The sequence below is a fragment of the Aphis gossypii genome, chromosome 1 (genome assembly GCF_020184175.1).
Source record: "Aphis gossypii isolate Hap1 chromosome 1, ASM2018417v2, whole genome shotgun sequence".
NCBI classification, from domain to species: domain Eukaryota; kingdom Metazoa; phylum Arthropoda; class Insecta; order Hemiptera; family Aphididae; genus Aphis; species Aphis gossypii.
The window spans coordinates 3,523,671-3,546,801 of NC_065530.1; the positions used below are offsets into that span (position 1 = coordinate 3,523,671).

At 26.9% G+C, this 23,131-nt stretch overlaps 1 protein-coding gene across 1 annotated transcript in view; it reads right to left on the reverse strand.

Moving 5' to 3' along the window:
- Nucleotides 1-17,117, reverse strand: part of LOC114128309 (tRNA dimethylallyltransferase) — a 91,962-nt gene extending 74,845 nt beyond the window's left edge. Inside the window, exon 1 of the mRNA XM_027992789.2 lies at nt 16,809-17,117. Coding sequence (XP_027848590.2) covers nt 16,809-17,075 — 267 coding nt within the window. The 5' untranslated portion in view covers nt 17,076-17,117. The remainder of the gene's footprint in view (nt 1-16,808) is intronic.
- Nucleotides 17,118-23,131: the final 6,014 nt, after the last annotated feature.

Sequence of the window (23,131 nt, forward strand, 5' to 3'; positions counted from 1 at the left end):
GATTTAAATTCTGCCAACCCCATCACAACCATACACATTAAATCAAGTTTTTGATTATTTATCATTATATTATATTATACATAATATATTAAACAAAATTATAATTATTTATTAATACAATAATTATCACTAACTTAACATCACTGTGTTATCATAAAAATTTAAACATTATGCAACCCAAAACAATAATTTAATTTAAATTTTGGGCAATCAATAATTTTTTATTTAAAAATAATTACAAAATCAAAATCAAAATAGAACATACGAGTATATAGTGATACATTCGTTTTTTCAATTAATTATTAATTATTAATCAAAAATAGTTTTTTAATTTTAATTTTATTATACGTTATTCTTATGCAGTAACTTTAAAAGTTTTATCAGTAAATAGTCTAAACGACATGATCTGAATCTTCTATACATTAATGCATTTATAAAATCGTTATAGTTTATTATTTTAATGTATCATTATACATTTTTCAATTTTGATTTTTCTATTAGGTAGGTAATAATTTACGAATAAAAATTTAATCACTCCGAACTTTACATTCAGTTATGGTTTATTAATTCATAGATTTGCATAACGTTTAATTTATTCTTGAAGTACATTTAAAATTGATAAGTTAGAATACATTATATTAAATGATTAAGTTATCGAATGTCTGATAACTTACCACTTAAAACTACGTAATGTATATAGCAGCTACGCATATTTATTTTAATTTAACATCTGAAACACGTTTAACAATTTGTTTGTTATCTCGATCCAAAATTAACTCTTGAGTCCCCAGTGGGAAACACCTAAATTAATTCTTTGGTCACACATATTGTATTGGATTTAAGCCATTTTCTCATATTATACATATGTATATTATATATACACTCTCTAGGCACAGAGTTCCCGCCAATAAATCTATCATGAATGGGACACATAAAAATGTGTGATTATGCAAGACTCAACAATTTTAATGACCAACAGCAGTCCGCCGACGAAAACGCCTCATCAATAGCATATTTTATGTTAACTGCTGAAGATAAGTCCCCGACGTTTTGTTTGCAAACCAACAACACTTAATTACGACGTTAATAATAATAAAACGTTATTTGTACTGCATAATTGGATGGGTAAGACGGGGTTGTGGTGATGGGATGAAACCGGTTACAGGGTAAAGTCATCAATCCATGCACGTTTCAGAAAACATATGTGACGAAAACTGCTATCGGCAAATACAATCGTCTCTCTCCAAAAATAAGAAGAATAAGAAATAAAAAATGTCGACTTGATTTATTATAATTCATCTTTCCCTTAAAACATTTAGACCCACCGGACAGTTAAAACAGCCTATTCTGGTAGTGGTTGCGATAAGATAAAATAAATAAAAATAATTGTTTATTACCAAAATGAATTAGAGATACCAAACAGTTCTCATACATATTCACGAATTCACTAGTGAGTTTGACACATTACACAAGCGATTAGACCGGAAGAGGTCCATTGATTCACATAGTAAACCGGCGCCGCACTTGATAGGGGCCGTAGCCGTGCCAAAAAGTCATGATATATTCGTTGACTCAAAAACTTTATTATGACTTAAACATATTTCTGAATGCACAACTATAATTTAAACCAAACCATAAATAGTAAAAACGATTTAACACTCAAAATACACATCATACTTAACGATGTTTAAATATAATTATTAATTTGTATAAACAAAAAAATTATATTTTTATAAGTAAAGAATTTTATATTTGTCTATTTTTTTAGATCAATAAATACGAGAATATAAAAAAAAAACAAACACATTTTATACAACAGCCAATGAAATAGGAACTATGACTGAGATACTTCGACCATGCTTTAATTAAAAACTTTTAAAATGTAATATATAGAATATAGATTATAGGTATTTTAAAAAAAAAAATTATTTTAATTTTGAAAAATTTAATTTTTTTTGTATCAAGTTCCTAAAATAAAATAAATTATACGATTTCCTTGAAAATTATAAATACGTTTTTTTTTAATTAATTTAAAATTAGCAACATCGTTAAAATTAATTAATAGGTAGGTACAATTATTATATTATAAAATTTAAAAATGTAATTAACTTAACTTCAATAAATTAACCTTCGTACAATAACTATATTAGTTTACTATCATTGCAGCGGTGTGTTTAAATATTTTGAATTACACTCACAATAGTATACAATATACATTATACATACATATTGCCTACATTCACTTATTCTGAAGAAAAAGTAATTTATTCAAAAATAATTGTTTATTCTAATTAGTCATAATACAATAAAATATTTGAGATTATTTATTAAAATATAAATTAAATAAATAAACTACCGATAGCATTAACTATGAGTATATGTAGAATAAAACTTAAATTCTACAATTGAAAAAATCCTTTAACTAAAATAGTATAACATAAAGATGAGACTCAATTGAAATTATGAATTACATATATACATATATTTAAAACATAGTATGTAATGCATATTGCATAGTGAATATTAACAAAATTAGATTTTTTTATATAAATCTTAAAACTATATCTACATTCTACATATATAAACCACTATCCAGTTCTTCACAATAACCATAGTTAGTTTGAATTTCGATTTTAAAACCGGTTTTTAATTTATTCGAATAGGTATAGTTTAACATTTTTATTTTTTTATAAAATATAGGGGTACTCTAATCTAATTAATTAAAATCAATAATTTGTCTCTAATAAATTTCAACAATTACAAAATAAAACATTCTATATTTTTACTTTCAATATTGATTGATTGAAGAATTTTTAAATATTATGAGTATGACATTATTATATAGAAAGAAAAATAATTAAATGCATTTTTTTTAATCAGTCAACCATTATTATCAAACAGTTTAAAAACATCCATTTAAATTTAAATAGAACACTTGTAAGTAAAATCAATAAACAACGTTTATTGAGACTTTAATATATGTAACATAAAAAAGAAATCGAATTTCAATGAAAACCACACGGCGTGTGAATGAAAACGTTTACACCATCGAAAGCAATTAGGAAAAAAAGGCAGACAAAACTCGATTGTTTCCGAACGTTTTATATATGCATGAAAGTCGTAAAATTGTTTTTTTACGACCGCACACAGTGTCGCGAACTTGTTAAGACCCACAAGATTTTTTTACCGAGTATTTTTTTATTATCATTTTTATGGCGCAAAATAAATATTTTTACAAAATATATATAATATGTGGAGGAGGCTTAAACCATAACAAACTTCAACGACGTGACCCAGGTCGGCGTTTTGCCCTAAGATCTGTTTATCATAATTTAAAATATGTATACCCATAGAATTATATATTGAACACTGATTTATTTTAGCTGTAACAATATAGTACCAAAGCACCATATTCTTTCACATTACCACTACCTAACTTTTAAAGAATTTTTTTTTTATTGTTGTTGTATTAACAAAGAACATTTTAAAAGAATATATTTTTATCAGTTTTATCAGCATTTTTATTCTTCTCCGAAAATTTACCTAATACCGAAGAATAGATCTTAAAATGCAAACTACCTATGTCTCCAAAACTAGTTTACAAGATCGAGAACAAACAAAAGGTACAAATATGAAATATAATTTATAGGCTGAACAAGTTTTTTCTTCTATACATCGATGACTTATTATAAATACTTTAATTACAATAAACAATATCTTGTACATGATTTTTATAATACTTAGGGTATTCACTATTTACTAGTCTGCAATAATAAATTAATTCTAAATTTTGAATACCTACTGAATAAGACACACATCCGAAAAGCATTATGAAATGCACCTAGATAAATGCAATTATTTTCAACCCTAATCAATCTAATATTAATCAAGTAAGGAAAATTCGAGAGAAAAGCACGCTACGATCTAATTTTCTGTTCACAGATGTTATACCTATATACGAGCCTAAAATAGTATATACTATATACCAATCATAAAATTATACAACTATGAACTAATACAATAACGTGATAAAATAAACAGACCAATCTATAAAATAACAAACAGACTAAAATAACTTAGGTAATTAATAATATAATAGTTCTATTTACAACATGTATATTGTATATTCTATTACAAGTTACAACCAATCAATCACATATATCAACATAAGAAATAACTTTCAAACTTTTCAAAAATTTTATATTATTTTAAAATACTAAGATACTAAGATAATGAGTAAACCTCAGTAAATATAAGTTTTATACTTTTTGGTATTTACAAAACCAAAAATGAATCAAATAAACAATTTCAGTCAAGCCGTTGATTAAATACAACAAACTTGCCACAACTACGTCAAAAATGTTCGTCAGCGAAAATTCACTATAAAGTATAAACCCGTATTTAGACATACACGAAAGATTTGCAGTTTCCAAATCAACGAGTCTCGTAGTTTTTACACGTAATATTGTCATAACGAGTCTATTTTTATACACAACTCAAACCAATTGCGCGTGTATAAATAATAGGAAAAAAACTGAGATTTTAAAACGTGGTGCGACGTTTAATTCGTAAAAATACATTGGACCAGACCGATGCTATAGTGGCATTATAATTTCTTACACGGTATTCAAGGCCAAACGTGCGCGAAAGTGTGTGTATGTGTGTGTGCGTGTAATACACGAATTCGCAATAAATTTAACACCCCCGTAAAGTGTACGCGTGGCACAGAGGAATACCACATAATATTGTAACTATGTCAAGCTACGTCATCGCCGCCTGAAAACGTCTCAAGGCCCGTCTGGATAGTATTTTAATGTTCAGAGAAGATGAAGAGGAGAGAAAAAACCGCTCGCGTATTTTACATGCGGTTTGCGGGGAAACGAAATTTTTTTTTAATCATATTTCAGTTACGACAATTGAAATAATATATTGTTTCATGTTGGTTTATAGTGTTTATATACGAGAAAAAAGTAGAATTTTTATTTATTACGATTATCATTTTTTTTCTCCGACAAAAAAACTTATCCCCCACATCGCGAACGTATGCAAATTACTAATATACGGTAACGAGCGCTCATTTGAAAGATCATGGCCAACGGTTGGCCTATGCATTACGAACAACCGTTGTCGCCGACGCCGGTTTCGTAATATGAGGTGGGAGGGAAATTGGATCCGAGTACAATTTTTTACGACAAACATATGATAACGGTTTAACCATATACATCGAGGAATATTAACCCTTTAGTTTTTGAAACTAATGAACGGGAGAAAAAACATTTATAAACAATTACTGATAACAATAATATAATTGATCGCGCTGCAAATAAGTTTTAATATTATGCAAGTGCCTATTTTATAATATCTGTACATGGTTAAGTACCTAGTATATTATATATATATATTAGCTCCACGAGGTTATTCACCTGCACTGCCGCACTATGAAAATTATTTCCAAGTCGATGTTCCCCTCTTTATGAGACGGTACATATATTTTAATGACATTTTTTTTTTGTACATTATTAACGGAGGAGTCTTACTCAAACGAAACAACTACTGGCAAACGATCTCGGTTTCATATAATTAGTACCACATTGATCCTTACTCCAGTATTAAATATAACAGAGTATAGTTGAAACACATCACTGCACAGCTGGTTTCAACTCTCATTTTATGATCATACATGGCATTTGAATTAATTACTACTTTCGGGTTTTTTCATACTTCACGAGATTAGTAATAATAAAAATCTTAGAAAATTTGGAATTTTCTTTACTTGACTTTAGTATGAAACCAAAAATTGATCTATGTATTTCAAAATTGTTCAATTTATTATAAGCTTTTTATAACAGACAGTCCAATTGTTTTTATTATTTTTATTATACTGATAAGCTTATGAAATATTTTACTTTCTGCTCATTCCCCACTCTGTAACTAATAAATAAATAAATACACCCTGCAGTGAACAAAAAATAAATGAACTTTTCTTTAACTCATTTTAAAAGAATTTAGTGTTGAAAACTAAAACATTCAAAACTCCCAACGAAACAAAAATAATATTTAAACCTAAATAAACAAATACTATCCATTTATATTGGCTATCTAAATATTTAGATTTGAAAAATATTAAATATACATTCAATAAGTTAGGTATAAACTTGCAGTTATAATATATGTTTGCAAATATTAACAGAATATTAAAGACAACAGTTGCCTTAACACATACACACACTTACTTCGATGGCTTTTTTTAATCATTCAATAATAAAATAAAATAATGCATTACAATGATTTGGTATTTTTACTGACTGGTCCGCGGTTGTAACTGTTATTTAGATTAAGCGCCACGCCATCGCCGTTAATAGCGATAGTAATGAATTGTCGGTAGTAAGTACTTGCAGGTGAAATGTAGTCCACGGGGTTCCTAAATAACATTCGACTAAATTTGGTTTGGAATGTAACACATGCATGTCGGTAATGTCAAGTGTGTGAAAACACACAGAATTTATTATTAAAACGAAAACGAGCGCCCATGAAGTACACAACGTATTTGGGTACAAACAACATTCGCGTTTGAACGTGATTCAAGAGAAAATTTAACGGTTCGCAAAGTTTAACGTACGACGCCGAGTTGACGAATGGGAGAAAAAAATACCAATTTACATACAGCAGCCCCGCGTGTACAGGTATAATACTTAATACTATAATCGAGTATAACCATTTAGGCTATACTGTACAAGGCTAATATCGGTCACTGACTGTATACACGATTCGTACAATATTAACTGGTTTTAAACAGAAAACAATAACATAATATAAATCAGCATTACAGTTGTTTAAATGTGTAGCCCCTTAGAAATAAAATTGGACCAACTTCCGGCTAACAAAAGAAGTTTAATAATGTCTTATTGAAGGGTATAACTGGTGATTCTTGAATAATAAAATGGTTCTCAATGACATATTCTTAAACGTTTTAAGAACCATTTATAAATGCACATAGGTACACAGTTATTATAAAACTTGAATAAAAGTGAAACAGTTTATTAGCAGTTCACATTAAATGCGCGCACGAAAAAAGCACGGTATTTCAGTATACACACACATCAAATAGGTACCTACATTATATATAAACATTCCAATAAAATCAGTTTCACCCTTCATTAAAATAAAATTTATACACATCGTTAATATTATAATGTACGAAAATGACCTGCAGTGTCAACTAAGTAGCTAGTAAATAGTTTATTATATTTTATATTAAATTTTTGTAAAAACTTAGAATAAAGAATTCATAATAAAATTCAAATATATTATGTTATCATTAGCCATTATAGTTCAAGTTCAAAATCTTTTATTTGATGATTATTGAATGGCGAACGTTTTTAATACGAACTACAAACACTGATGTGCAATATTATAGTTTCCAAGATATTAGTTTTTATACATCTATTATTTATACACATTATTTTGCTAAGTATATATCATTTGTTGTACTATACGTTTGACCATTTTTAAATTAAATATTTTACCAGTAATCATTCATACTATATTATATTAATTAAGAAGACATATTTTAATACATTGTTATAAATGTTTTATACTTGATATACACAATTTATTATAAGTTAAGAATATTAAAATTATTAATTAACGAGACATAGACATTTCATTTACTAGTACCAATCACTAAAAAATATCTACTTTCCATACACATGTATTTTGAACATATTAACGATAAGTCTTTATCTAGTTATCTATATAAATTACAAGGTAATAAAACGAATCCACATTTTAATTTTCACACAAATCAAATCATCCCATTGTTTTTATTCTAAATTGTAGGTAGTAATGAAATATGGTAGATACGTATATCTAAAACATGTTGTTCTGTAATATCGTATTAACAACAGCCAAGCATGTTATGATAAAAGACAAAAGTAAACCAATATAAAATATATATATATATAATCACAGTTGGGGATATCATCTCAAGGTCGAAGTGTATAACATACAAATACCTAAAACTAAATTTAATAATTGATAAATATAATTATTATACAATATTAATATTATTGTTCATGAGTTATTAACTCATTATAATTAAAATTTACACAATAAAATGCATTTATAGCAACAAATATCAATTACGTTTATTGTTAACTCGTTTAATTTAGTAAAAATTAAAAATGCATAAATATTATACATATTATTAATCAGTATAACATTACTTTGTATTTCTACATTTCTACTTAGATATAGATATATTTTTTAAATAAATACCAATATCGTTAACTTATTAATCAATGGCTAAATAAAAATATCTAACACGCTTTCATTATTTTTCATAACATTTACTTAAGAATTGAAACAAATAACTATTAAATTGATTTTTAACTTAATACGGTTCAAACTTCCACACAATAAAAATATTACAGACTTGTAATAAATATAAGAAAAAATTGAAGATAATATTTTAAATGAGTAAACAAATAATAAATAGATTATTATTGGAAGAAAATGAAATCAACAAATCGTGTAACCTCACTTGTACTTGCAACATTATACAGTAAAATGAAGGGACTTAATAATTTAGAAACAGGGAGCAGAACAAATGCTTTTTGGTGCCAACAAACGCTATTGAATGAGTAGAAAATTCAAATCTTTGTCAAATCACTATTCTTTACTAAAATAGTCTAAAATCTAATAAAATATATGTTTGAACTATAGTCATAAATACGATACAGCGTGGCAGTGAAAGAGGGAAGAGTTATAGGTCGGCGGCTTAATAGCAATGATTCTATTCTTTTTTTTATGAACGGTCGTAAATACGCAGCACTATTGGCCTTGGTGCTTTCTAGCCTATATACAAAAATATGAAATATCGTATAGTGTATACATAATAAAAGGGCGAAAAATCGAACAGAAAAAAAGACAAGCAGTAACTAAGTAGGTATAATAGCGGGAGAGAAAACGTCTGTATACACATAAGGCCAAGGTTCATACGATGTACGAAAGAAGCACACGAAGAACGAAACATATGTTGATAATGTACAATACAGAGATAAAGACATATTTTCACTTTCAGACGGGTTTCCAACATGATTTTAGTTCAAACTTCCGTGGATCACATATCAGGAAAAATATGCACAGTGTAGGTAATAAATATTTACACGTGTAATATTGCCATATAGGTATAATACAGATAATGTATACCAATATAGTTTAATTCACTAATTCACAATTTACCGTTATAACTAGACAACGAATTATGTTCAAACACATAATACGTGCGTACATCCATGTTTGAAGGACGCGATTCTATTCTTTTTTTTTTTTTTACTGGCGCCATACTCTAATCGCCCGGACTTAGATAATAATAAAAAAAAACACTTGGATTGGCAACAAAAAACGCATGTTACAGGTCAAGTACACATATACTATTCGGAAGTAGCGATTCACCAGAACCGCCGAATATCTAAAATAATAACATTAATTTTGGTCAAAACAATAAGATTACCTATAACTAACAGATGTCACTAAAAGGTATCTATTAACTAAATTATACAATTTTAACATTCTATTGCCACACGTATGAATAATGTTTTACAAATACAATAAACATAAACGATAACACTTATTCATGCTTAGGGTTGTCTTTCCTGAACTAAATTTGAATTTGAAATAACTCGCACTAAAACTTGTTAATAATAAACAATAATGTACATACTTAAACTACGTTTGAATAAGTTAAAATAGAAATATAGTTCAAACAAAATAAAAATTAATAACGTATGTGTAAATATCACAAAGATAAGCTACCCTTTCAAAATAAATATAAACAAATTAATACGATTTTTCAAATAAAAAATGTCAGTACTAGAAGTAATTTATGTGATTATTATTGTAGTATACTATCTCACATACTTTTTTTTTAACAGTATAAAAATAAACGATCACTTGGAAAATGTTAAAAATAAATTGTGCTAATACTAATAAGTAGTAAGTTTATAGAAACTTTTATTCTTTTATAAAATATAAGTAAAGACATATTTATTTTTATTTCCAGTTTTGAGTACATTAATTTATTAACTTATTAACAATTTAACACTTATAAGAAGCAATCATACATATATGTATTGTCAGTGCCGTAAATAGAGGTTAGCGACATATGGGCTCTTGTCAAGGGCGCAGTAATGTAAGGGGCGCATTTGAGTTAAATAAAAATTTGTAACTTGGTATTAAGATTCGATTATTTAAAAAATATGGCAGTATTTTGATTAACACGTATAAAAATGTAATATTATTATAGTTATACCTATGAAATAAAACAAAAATAAGCACCAAAATAAAATTCGCCAAGAGTACCACGGAGGGTAGTTACGGCACTGCGTATTGTTTTTGTAAGCTATATAAAGTATATACTATACATAACTAAATAAATAATGGTAAAAATAAAACAAATAAAGAAAGATAGGAAAAAACCATACAGAAAGCGTGAAATTTTTAAATGAAATTATGAAATAGTCTATGAAGTCTCAAAAGAAATATTGAAACACTTTTAAACCATTAAATTAAAAGTAAAACAAAATATATAATACTTGGAATGCTTATAATTATTCAGAAGTATGTTACTTTATTAATTATTTTAAATTGTAAATAATACTACAATAATGCATATTTGTTTTTACTTCTTGAAGATAAAAAGACCCATTCAAATTTCTATTAAGTATGGCAATCAGATAATTATTATGAAATATTTTTCAATGTATTTTGTTTACGCAGGACACAATGTTAACAAAACATTAGATAGGACCTTACAGATGGTTAAGAAAAAAGCAAAAATACAAAATGAAAGAGAAAAAGTTCTGAAAATACCATTAATACGTATAGGAGTATCCAACAATGCTGTGTGCTCGGGGCTTATCTTGAAAAAATATTGTGTATAATAAAGAAATAGAGCCCTCGTTATAACAACAGGCAAAAAAACCGGTTTCCCAGTATTCAGCCACAGCGCTCAATAGAAACGCCGAAAACCGGCAGGCGATATTTCTTGGGTTTGTAGGTATTTTTTTTTTCTGTCGCATAAGGACTATAGGCTATTATTTCTTCAACAAATAAATCACGAGGGATCATATGGAGCGTGGTAAATTTCGTGGAAGAATAGGAACACAGATTTTCGAGGGGAACGCGATTCTATATCGCCAATAAATAAAAATAATTGGATTTTGCAAATAAAATATTTAAAATATATGTAAATAATATGACTATAGTATATTGAAAACGCAGCCAATAAAACTGATTCAACAATAGTAATATTTACAATTAAATCTATAAAATAAAAATATATTAGGTTTAAAAATTAAAAAACCACCATATCATTATAAGTACATGAAATATTTCAATTGATATATTTATGATTATGTTAACTCTTTAACAGTTACGAAAGTACTACCTTGTACAATATTATTCAGCAACATATCTCATAAATAAACTATTTATTATAATAAATAACCGGAGAAATAGGTATCTATAATATTTAGATTAATATAAATAATGACATAATGGTTAATAATATTAAAGGTAGACAATAATTCAATAGGAACTTCGCTTCTAACCTGTCTTTCATAAGAAAATTAAGAGTTTGAATTTAAATTCTCATAATATGAGAAAAAAAATATTATGTTGCTATTTGCTTATAATTGCATTAACTAAATACAAATTTAGTTTTTTTTAAGTCGTGTTAATCCTTTGTAATGTGCTCATATTTTAATTAGTATTTGTCATTCATATTTATAAGTTTTAAAATAATAATAGCATACATAAATACATAATATGTGTAGTATATATTATATATGTTTAAATAAAACACAACATACACTATCCAATATTTGTAATTTAACTAATAGTTATATTTGTAAAATAAGTAATACCTACGTAATCTGTTTTGTATTTCTATTCACTAAAATTATTTTTTGGAAACACAAAATGTACTTTAAACAATTCAAACAAAGAATAAACTTAAATTGTTAGTTATGAATCACACCGTACGTCAATATTTGGTTATAAAAAAAAATAAAAGAATTTAGTAATAAAAAACTCATTTGCATATTTAGGTCACATACACACTACTGTCTACTTAGCCATACAAAACACAATTATATTATTGCATTTATTTTTATGTTAATAAGATTATTGAAGTAATTAAAAAAACATCTAAATGCTATAAAATAAAATGTACCTAATTAAAAATTAATACATAAAAATAAAATATACAACAGAACAATTATTGAGATATGAACAAAAATGAATGGAGCTCATAAAAATATAACATCACTGTATTAATTATACAGTGTAATTCACTCAGACATTATGTATTATTACAAAAATAAAATAAATATGAACTCTTTCCCATACGGCCATATCCTTGTAAATAAGAAACGGGATTATGTTATAGAACTTAAGCTGACTAATATAATATAGGTAATAGGTAGGTTATAAAATTGCTACAACAATAGGTTCACTATCCTGGTTAGATTAGACTTCAACATTAATCGTTGATTAATAAAATTAAAATTCTAAAAATGAAATTTGGTACAGTTCAAAGTAATTTTTCTAAACATACTATTAAACAATTTCCTAACCCATACGATATAGAATATAAAAATGATGGTGATTAACAAAATTCGATATATTCAAAAAACAGTTATGTAAATTGATTCATATGACATGCATATACAATATAGACTTGTATACTGTTGAATACGTGTTGAATGGTATACCAGCATATTATTATTTTTGATTCCCCAGGGTACTTGCTATATAGAATAAAAGAAACAAGAATTTCTCGTTTTACGTCATTCATATTATGCAATTTCATTCAAAACGCGACAAGGTCGTAAATATACTTAGACACCTAGTAAAACTGAATTATACAACAAGGAACACATATTTAGCACTAATAGTTGATTTTAATACGCACAATTGTCAATACTAATAATGTCATTATAGGAGATCTATAAAAAAAATATTATACATGAGAAATCTATTAACATAAAACATAGCTTTGAAAATAATTTTACGTAATTTACATAAGTCATTCCAAAAATATATTTTTCAGCGTTTTATGATTTTTCATTATGTAAGTTTGTTACAATTTTACATGAAAAATATACATTTTTAATTTATATCCTGAAGCGAAAAATGTTCTGTGTATTTCAATTAGTAGAAATGTCGAGTACCTATTCAATTATTTAAAGTTTAAATAAGCTAAGTGAAGTAACAAAGAAGTACCAAAAAATATTTTATTTTGAAGTATGTAATTAAAGTTACTATTCAAAAAAGGAAAATTTTTAAAAATTTGTACACTATACAAAATACATAATTTTTTTTAAATATTCCATATCATCGAGTATTTTAAGTTAAAATAATCATACTACCTATACAACGATACCTAAATACATTCATTTTTTATCAAATCAAAAAGACAAGAATCGTCGTTGGTAAATTTTCAAAAAAAATTACACTTCAATTGAAATAAGATTGCCTTATTTTTTTTCCTATAGTTCGAAGTCAAAAGTTTTCTCTTTCTAAGATTTTATCGGGGATTTTATGATAGGTTTAGTATTCTATTTTTGCTTCTACTACGTATTTAACGTGTGGGCTCTACATGCACATAATATATTATATACATACAGAGATTATTTTACAAACGGCTAATTATGAATAAATAATATAGGTACATGTTTAACTGCCAAACGTGTGATGTGGAATTGTATGTGTACACTATACGGTACTATATATTATTTTGTCATATGGTCACCACAATCATGAAAAATAAATATTACGCACATGGATATTATACATTAACTACTGATTTCCTCTCTTTATGTTTGATTCTACATAATGTAGTATAGTAGTAGGTCGAGTAGTTAGTACCCGCTGCCCAAAATTAACTAAAAACAATATGTTGCGTTATCATAATGTATATTTTACAACTAAAACAATTATATTATTAATTATAATAAACAATATTATAACTGTCATAATAAAAAGGTGGATATATTGGTACTTTTAATGTACATTAGGCATCGAGGTACTTAATTTGTTTTACTTTTAGTATTACTGTAGAAACAATTTAATTTAACTTTTTAAGAAATATGGCATTTATTATTTATTAGTATTTCATTATTTTAATAATATATATTTATACCATATTATACAGTACATACTAATGTTATTACTTATTATCTTTTAAATTAATACAACATTATAGAAAAACGATGAATAAGGTCATAAAGTCTCCACAAATAATGTACTATGAAACCTCGATAACTCAAGCCCCTATAAGTCGAATTTTCGAAACTTGAATTTTTTTCGCCCCCAACCGATCCGAGTTATTAAAGTTCCACTGTATTTGAATTAGGTATAACAAAATAATTTACATAGTTATAATTTATAAATAATTATATTTAATGTTTATTCTTTAGATATACCTATTCATATTATTAATATATTGATTACTTATGAGGAATATTATATTAAATTTACTAACTTAAGCTAATATTTTAATATTTTTAAATTTGATAAATATTTTCTACAAATCACTTACATTTATAATTATACGCAATTTTAATGAATTTTGTTTGAACCTAACTTCAAATGCACATAAAAAATTGTGCTTATGTACAAATATATAAGATTAACTTAAAATGATTTTGTATTCAATTTGCAAGAATTTTAACTCAGCAAATAATTTTTTATCAATTATAGAAAAAACAAATTTTAAATTTTAAATGTTTATAAATAGCTCAAAAGTAGTCTAAATATTTTGAAAATTATACCATCTGTAGAAAATGAAAACAAACATAAATAAAAATATTGCAATTCGACAAATTTTAGAACAAATTCTGTATTTCAATATTCGTGAAAATATAAATATAAAAAATCAATAGATACCTACATCATATATTGATATATTTTCGAGATGAGAAAAGAAGAATTATAATTCAAGGACAAACATAAAAATTTGATAAATTATTGTAATTACTCAGTAATCAGTAAATTAGTAGTTAAATTAAGTACCTACAATATATATATTATGTAAAATACTAACGACCGATGAAACGTAGTACACAATTTAAAACAGTACAATAACTCAAATTAATACTAAATATTAACCCTATTACAAATTAAACACTTGAAAAAATTGATATCACTGCAGTACGAATTATGAAGGAATGCATTATTCAATAAAAATTCGATATAGGTATTATTTCGTTTTAATAAATTACACTATACACAACTTATTTTGGTAATTTAATACACATCAAACCATTATTTCAGGAAAAAAATGTTAGTCACAATATTATAATAATATATATTAGGTATTTAAATTTAATAATTATTTTAGCCACCAGGTCAAGCTTGAAAAAGACTTAAGTCAAATTCACACTGTTATGGCAAAAACTGTACGCCTTTAACTTAGGTATTATTGTATTAACACCATCATTAACTATTAAGTAAGAAGTTTAATATGTTTAGATAATTTATACTTAGGTATTACTTAAAAATACCAAAAAACTAAGAAATAAGAAGCCAATTAAATGTATAATCATGCCTACTACATTCCATTCTTGTCTACAATGTTTAATTATTAGGGTCTGGATAGGGTTTATTTTTTGTTTAAAAAATAATGACAAATCATATTCTACTTGAGATAGTTTAAGTATAAAGATGTTAATACTAAATGTCTAAAAAATACATAATTAATTATACGAACTGCAAATCATTCGACGAATGTGTCATTACGAAAAACGTAAAAAAAATGAAAATATAAAAATTTAATTTTGAGCATTTGGTTTATATCATTGAGCCTTGACACAGGACATCGTAGTTATAAATTTAAGGAAACAAAATTCAACATTTTGAAATTTTTAATTAAAATATATAATATTTTAAAATCCAAAACTAAAAAGTATTTATTTTTAAATTGATTTCTTTTTTTCCAGTATTCATCTGATAAAGTCATAAATAATTCAATAATGTGAAAAAATGTTTTAACATCTATACTTACTAACATAATAAATTGTATTCATTATTAAATTATCAATTTTCAAGCTAAATATGAAGAAAATGACTTTATCGAACGTATTATTAGATGTTTTTATATTTAAATCAAGATGTTATCATATTTGGTTTAGTTATTAGTTTATTACTTAAAATACATTTTTAAAAGTTTTAACACAAAATAACGAAATTCAATTTCTTAAAATATAATGTATTTTATTTTCCAGTGATCTTGGAATTAGGATGAAAAATTATCATTATGACAGCTCCGTAAACTACGAAAAACAAACGAATCACGTTAACCGTGTGCATCACATATTTTCTCAACACATCGAATTTAACGTTATCGCAATTACCACGATAATCAATAACAATAACAGTAATAATATTAATACAATTTACTTCAATCACTTCCGAAAACATTTGTAACGATTTTAATATCCCAATAAACAATATATTATAATAATAATATATTATATAATACAGTATATAATTAGGCACAACTATACACAATATATAAACTGTGCGCTATCGAATTGACGGGGACTTGCTTTTAACGAACTATTCAACAAACATAAATATAAACAAATACCTTGAAGTCATGAACTCGTGAGCAAGTGCTCGACGAAATCTCTCACATTTGCCCCCCTTCCTTCAATACGCCAAAGCCACTCGTGGGGCGAAATGAAACTTAGCCTTATCGGCCCAATTGACAGCGAACGAAAAAAACACAACTAAGTACTCACTTGGATGGAATCGGCCGACACAACTTCGCCACCCAGCTCCTGAGCTAGCTTCACACCGAGTTTCGTTTTCCCTGTGCCCGTGCACCCGACGACGGCGAACAGCGGTCGATCCTTTAGACTCTTCGAATCCATTTTCTGGGAATCGAGACGAAACGAGGAACTAGTACGACACAACGACAATGTCGACGCGAATCCCGGATTTTGGGCCGCGGTGGCGGTAAGCGCGACGAAATTATTGCGTTTTGTGAAAACTTTTTTCCAAATCATAACATAACATAACCTCAAACACGTGCTGTCGTTATCGCATCGTTATCAAGGACTTCTGACTCGACGGCGATGCGGTCCGATGCGGTGCACTCCGATCCGCCTCGCCAGACGTTAGGTTGGCAGCCTGCGCCACCGCCGACCGATCACGCACTCACGCGATCTCCCACAATGCGCCGCCCAAATTTATAAACGCCACCGGTCGCGGGTCGTTCCCGCGCAATCCGCAGTCCGTACATTCGATAGTACACTCCATAGTCTATACGTATACCGCTTTATGTTTTATTCAAATCACTTGTGGTTTAAGATTTTTAAATAAATTAAGGGTATATGTGCATACACTTTTTATGCTATCGGTAGAAATCACATTCTCTCCCACTCACGCTATCTCTCTCCAGTGGCGTAACTGAGGGCCCACAGACCCCGTGTTGCGGGGGAGCCCACGGTAATTTTTAATTGGTTATAGGGTTATATTTGGTATAATAATATATTAAGGGCCCATTTTTAACATTTTTTTATTTTATTTTTTTTGGGGGGGGGTACAAATTTATTTGTTACACCACTGTCTCTCTCTCTCATTGAGCTGAGGGTCGACAGAGTTATTATCGTTGTTATTATTTAAGTCTCCGATATTATGCCTATAAATATTTACCATAGGTACACACACACCGTCAAGACCCGTTGCCGTCCGTACAGCATAATATACGGTTCCGAACGGTCATGACGTGCACACAGAAATTATTTACACACAAATACTTTCGTGGAATTTAAATTATTAACAATTGTTAGTGCCTGTCAAGGTATATTCTCCTCCGATATAATTCACACGAACAGCCCCCCTGCATTGTGAAGTTATAGCTATATAGACTACAGTAGTATATTATAAAAACACATAATGAAATATTCGTACAAACCCAATACAAATTACTTGGTAATTGTTGTATTGTAAATTTATAACTGACCATAAGTACCAATGATTTTATTCGATTTGTAAGTTAATTAATATTTACCTTTTTGTTCACTTAAACATATTTATGAATTTACACGCAAGTTATCTTGATTATAGATATTTCATTTTTTAAATAAATGTGATGACTTATTCCAATTCATTATTTCAAATATATACAATTGTTTGCATATTATAATCTTACATTATCACATCCAATAAACAAAACGACCACCTAGCCAATCTTTTAATATTATAACATTATTAAAAAGACAATAATACGTCAATTTATTATTATTATCATAGTATGTGATTTATTTCCATTGATATCAGTGCGGATGGATGCGACAGTCGGGCAATGTATACAGTTCTGTTAGCCAACACAACTTACTGATATCTGATTTCATTGTTAACTGTAATTTCATTATTGCATGTATTTTCGCTCTTGTTTAAATGTTCGTTTTTTTATTGAACAGATGCTTTTTTTGGAGTGAGAACCATCGTTGTTACCTCTATTATGTTGGTCAAAAAGAGTATGTTCAGTGGTGAAGATAGGAATGCATTATACAAATGTTTAATATCAATGTTTATTAAAATGTCTAAAACATGAATAATAAAAAACGACGACAGCGCATACATTCATAACACTCAATAGTCAATACCTATTCATAATTCTACATGATTTACTATTACAGTTAAATTCATCGTACATTAATATTATTATGTTATTATTATTATTATTATTATTATTATATATTACACCACTTCTAAGATTTACCTATATTTTACAAATCTATAAATTATAAATACAATAAAATCTAATTAACTTTCGTATAGATTATGTATGTAACTATCTAAAATACACAGTTGCTATAAGCTATAAGCTTCTAGGATCGTTTGGTCCATAATTTATTAATATAATATCAATAAAAATTGACAAAACAAAACATTTTATCAATTTTACAAACTTTTGTTAACATTTAGACATTTAACTAGGTAACGAATAGTCAGTAGAGAGTAACTATTACCTACGATTTATGATTTAGATTTTAGAATATTATATGACATATTAATTTCAGAAGCCATGTAAAACATTTAATTTAGTATAAAAATAAAAATTAACTTAATATTATAATGGAACTCAAGCTTGTACAACAGTAGTTGTACTCTATAGGGGTCCTGAAAATACCTACTATAACGATGTGCATCTTAAATTGACGAAGTAATCTCAAGAAACAGTTGACTTATTTAATTTAACCGGAAGTAATGAAACTCGCTACAAATTAAACTGTTACATATAATACAAGTGTACAGATATTATACAAAGCTATAGTGTTATTATAATATTGGATATTTTTATTTGATACTAATATAGTAATATTTACGTATAAACTAAAAATTTCAAAATGTTTTTAACTTGATGGATTTTTTTTTAATCAACTGTAAAAAGCTAAGTTATTTCAACAGTAAATTAAACTAGTTAAGTTAAAAAGTTAAAAAAAAAATTAACTTTTTAACTAGTTAATACCCACCTTTGCTACAAACCACGTTTTGAGATACCGATACGCACGCATTCACAGACGACGGAAGAGACGCAAGAACAGTTTGAAACTCAAACGACGCGACGACATCACGGAAACTGGATGGTCAATACTGGACGACAGCCAACGATAATGTTTACCAAAAACTAACCAGTGGACAACGGATGATATCACGATCACCCCATTTATTTTCCTTGAGTTACACCTATTTTGTAGACCACGGTCTAGTCGGACTTCCTTTGAATTCGCTCGTGCGTGTCTAGAAAATTGTCGGTAAAACTGATAACAGAAGTAATGGAATTCGAAACGATTTATTAAAATATGCATTAATAAATAATTGTTGTATTTGTCATCTATTCTGTGATTATATTATGATGTAATTAACAATAATAATAATTTTATTATTTTTATTGTTAGGTTTCAATATCTTTGGTTATTAATAACCTATAGTCTATACGGCTTTACAAATTTCAATCTTAAATGGATAGGCTTAAAATATTGTAGTCTTTAATTTCTATGTTTAAATAAAATTTATAAGTATAAGAAGTTACTAGGTTAAAACTGTTGTCTATTACATATTATAAAGTGGGTATATTATATACTATTATATAATATTATTCCACTATAAATTCAAAATAGTTACACGACTGTATTCATACGCGTTTACATCTCAACAAATTCATTGATTATTTTAAAATCAAGTTTTTATTAAAATATGTAAATATTTAAACCTGTAGAAACATTAATTATAACTTTATAATTATTTATTTTTACAAATCTCGATATAAATGACAGAAATTCTATTTCACCATTTCAGGCATGTCGTGGACGTTGTGGTGTATAGTAACTAGTGACTTACTTGTACTTAGTAGTATGTCTACTAAGCAAAAGCGACTTTTTGTGTTTGTACAAAAAGTCATTTCTCTTTTAATCTACTCAAAATACCACTATTATTTATAAAATTATTCAATAATACAACAATTACATATTATGTAATGTATACTATGCAATAGTTACTATAATAAGTACCAAAACATAAACAAATAATAATTAAACTGTACATTTAATACCTATAATACTATACGATATCCTTGTAAATTGTAATCCTAGATACAAGACGTTTATATGTGTTGGATAAGCTTTATATACGATGTGACGTATGGTAACCCCAGTTAAATGTATTAAGATTAAATCTATTTTTATAATGAGAAATACTAAGTGGTATACAAAATGTGTCGTTTTTAAAAATAGGAGAACATACCTATTTAAAATAAAATATTTATAGATAATCATAAATAAAATAATTTAGTAAATTATAATGAGATATTCATTTAGGAAATAACGTCAATAATCGTAATTAAAAATAGAAAATAGAAAAGTTCTAAGTCTTCTGAATTCTGTGAAAAGTTCTTGACTGTAAATGTTGCACATTTAATCGCTTCGTTTTTTGTACATAACATAATATCATTGATTATAAATAATCAATGATAATATCATAAAAGTTAATGTTAAACCAATATTTTATTCACACAATTATTTTAGATTTAAGATATTAAAATATACTCTGTTATATCAGTACATTATAAAATATAAATAACATCGACGTATTTTCCAATGAGGATTCGATAATAATATTATAACGTTGTCTTTTTTTTTGTAGTTGTATCCTACATTGTTTATATAACATTTAAGCTTATATTAATAAATACCTAATCATACAAAAAAATTAAATATTTAAATAAGATAATATTATATTTTTATAAAAATTTAAAAATTGAATATAAATAAAAAAATCCTTGAAATAAGTACTTAATTTTATGGTAAGTACTGTATTTTAACGATATAAATAACTCCTACAATAACAACGAAACTATTTAATATTATCATGTTTCATGATTATGTATAAAACTATTAAAGTATGAATATAATATGATAACTCATAGATAATATGGTGTCGATTTGCGATTTAGAACGAATATTTTTAGAACTTACCTATGCCGTTTTGAAAATTATTTTATATTTAGTAATATTAAATTTATTATTCTTTCTAATCAAACCATCGCAGAATTATGCGGATTACCATTTTATATAAATAGTTGGTCTGTAAAAATAAAATTACTATACCTACCTAGATATTTATACGAAAAAGCTAAGCTTTAAGAGCAGACCATTGTTCGGGTCTTGTGGTTTTACACGTGCATACTTATATACACCTAAGTTAGGTATATAATATGAAATATACGTCTATAAGTGACATTGTTATAATATTATGTACATATTGTATAATTTTGGCAACCATAGAATAAAGTATGACCTTGACGAAATATAGTGTATAGTATTATGTCACGCAACAAACGAACGGTCGAAAAGCTCACCAAAGGGACAAACACGTGATTTCTTGTTTTCCGTCGCCATTGAAACACAAATCACATGTTTAGTACCAATCGAATATTGTGCACCAATTGTTTTACACATTTAGGAGAATATTGAATATAGTTCCACTATATTAAAGGTTCTGATTGTTTGAGGAAAAGTTGGGCGAGCAGGACAATGAGTGGGTTTCAATTTCAAAATGACACGGGAGACGGGACTGTATATTTTTAAAAATAATTCGCACGTAACACTTTAACGCGCAATAAAATTGTTATCATTAGTAGCAAATACGAAGGTTACAATGAATATTAGGTATGTATGAACACTATTTAAATTATTTTTAGAGATAATAATAATTTCTAATCGAAGCAAGTACCTACTTACATAATGAGACCAAGACGTAGGCTGTTGTCTGATTCCCATAATTATTAGGTTCATTATTAGACAATATTCGTCAATAATTATTATAAATCATCGCGTGGGCCTAAAAGTTTGGCGGTACAGTCGTATGGATTATATAAATATATTGTTATAATAACGACTAACGTCACCATCATGAGCTTCAACTAGCCGCCAACGAATTCTTATAAATAAGGCTTTTAAACAATTACGCACTTATCAAAATGAAACTAACACTCAACATAATATACGTTCATAAATATCCACGAAGGTTTTTACATTGATTAGAGACTAAAAAAATATATTAAATTAAAAAAAAACCATAATAACACTATGTCGTGTTGTTAATCAAAAATATCAACAATTATACGACACTTAATATAAAAAATATATTTAAAATATAGGTATAATAATATCTTTTTTTCACTTTATAGTTTATAAAATGTGTTGAAGTAGCTCAAGAAAATCGAGAAAATAGCAATGAATTAATTATTATATAACTCCTAAATATAAAGTCAAATTTAAACTAATAGTTTCTAAATATTCGAAAATTTTCAATTTTTCGTAAGTATTGTGACTGTTGCATAAAAATATTTTTTCTTTTTTTATTCAATATAAGAAATTGTTAAAAGGACGTTGTACTCGCATGATGTGTTTTCTTCGTCTTACACACATAATACAATATAGCAAATTTTCGTTCACTAGTTTCAATAGTGTGATGTTAGTTTTGATATTAGAGTGAATTGACCTATTATACAATTTAAAGGTAAGATTATTATCTAGGGCCCCACGTAGCCTCT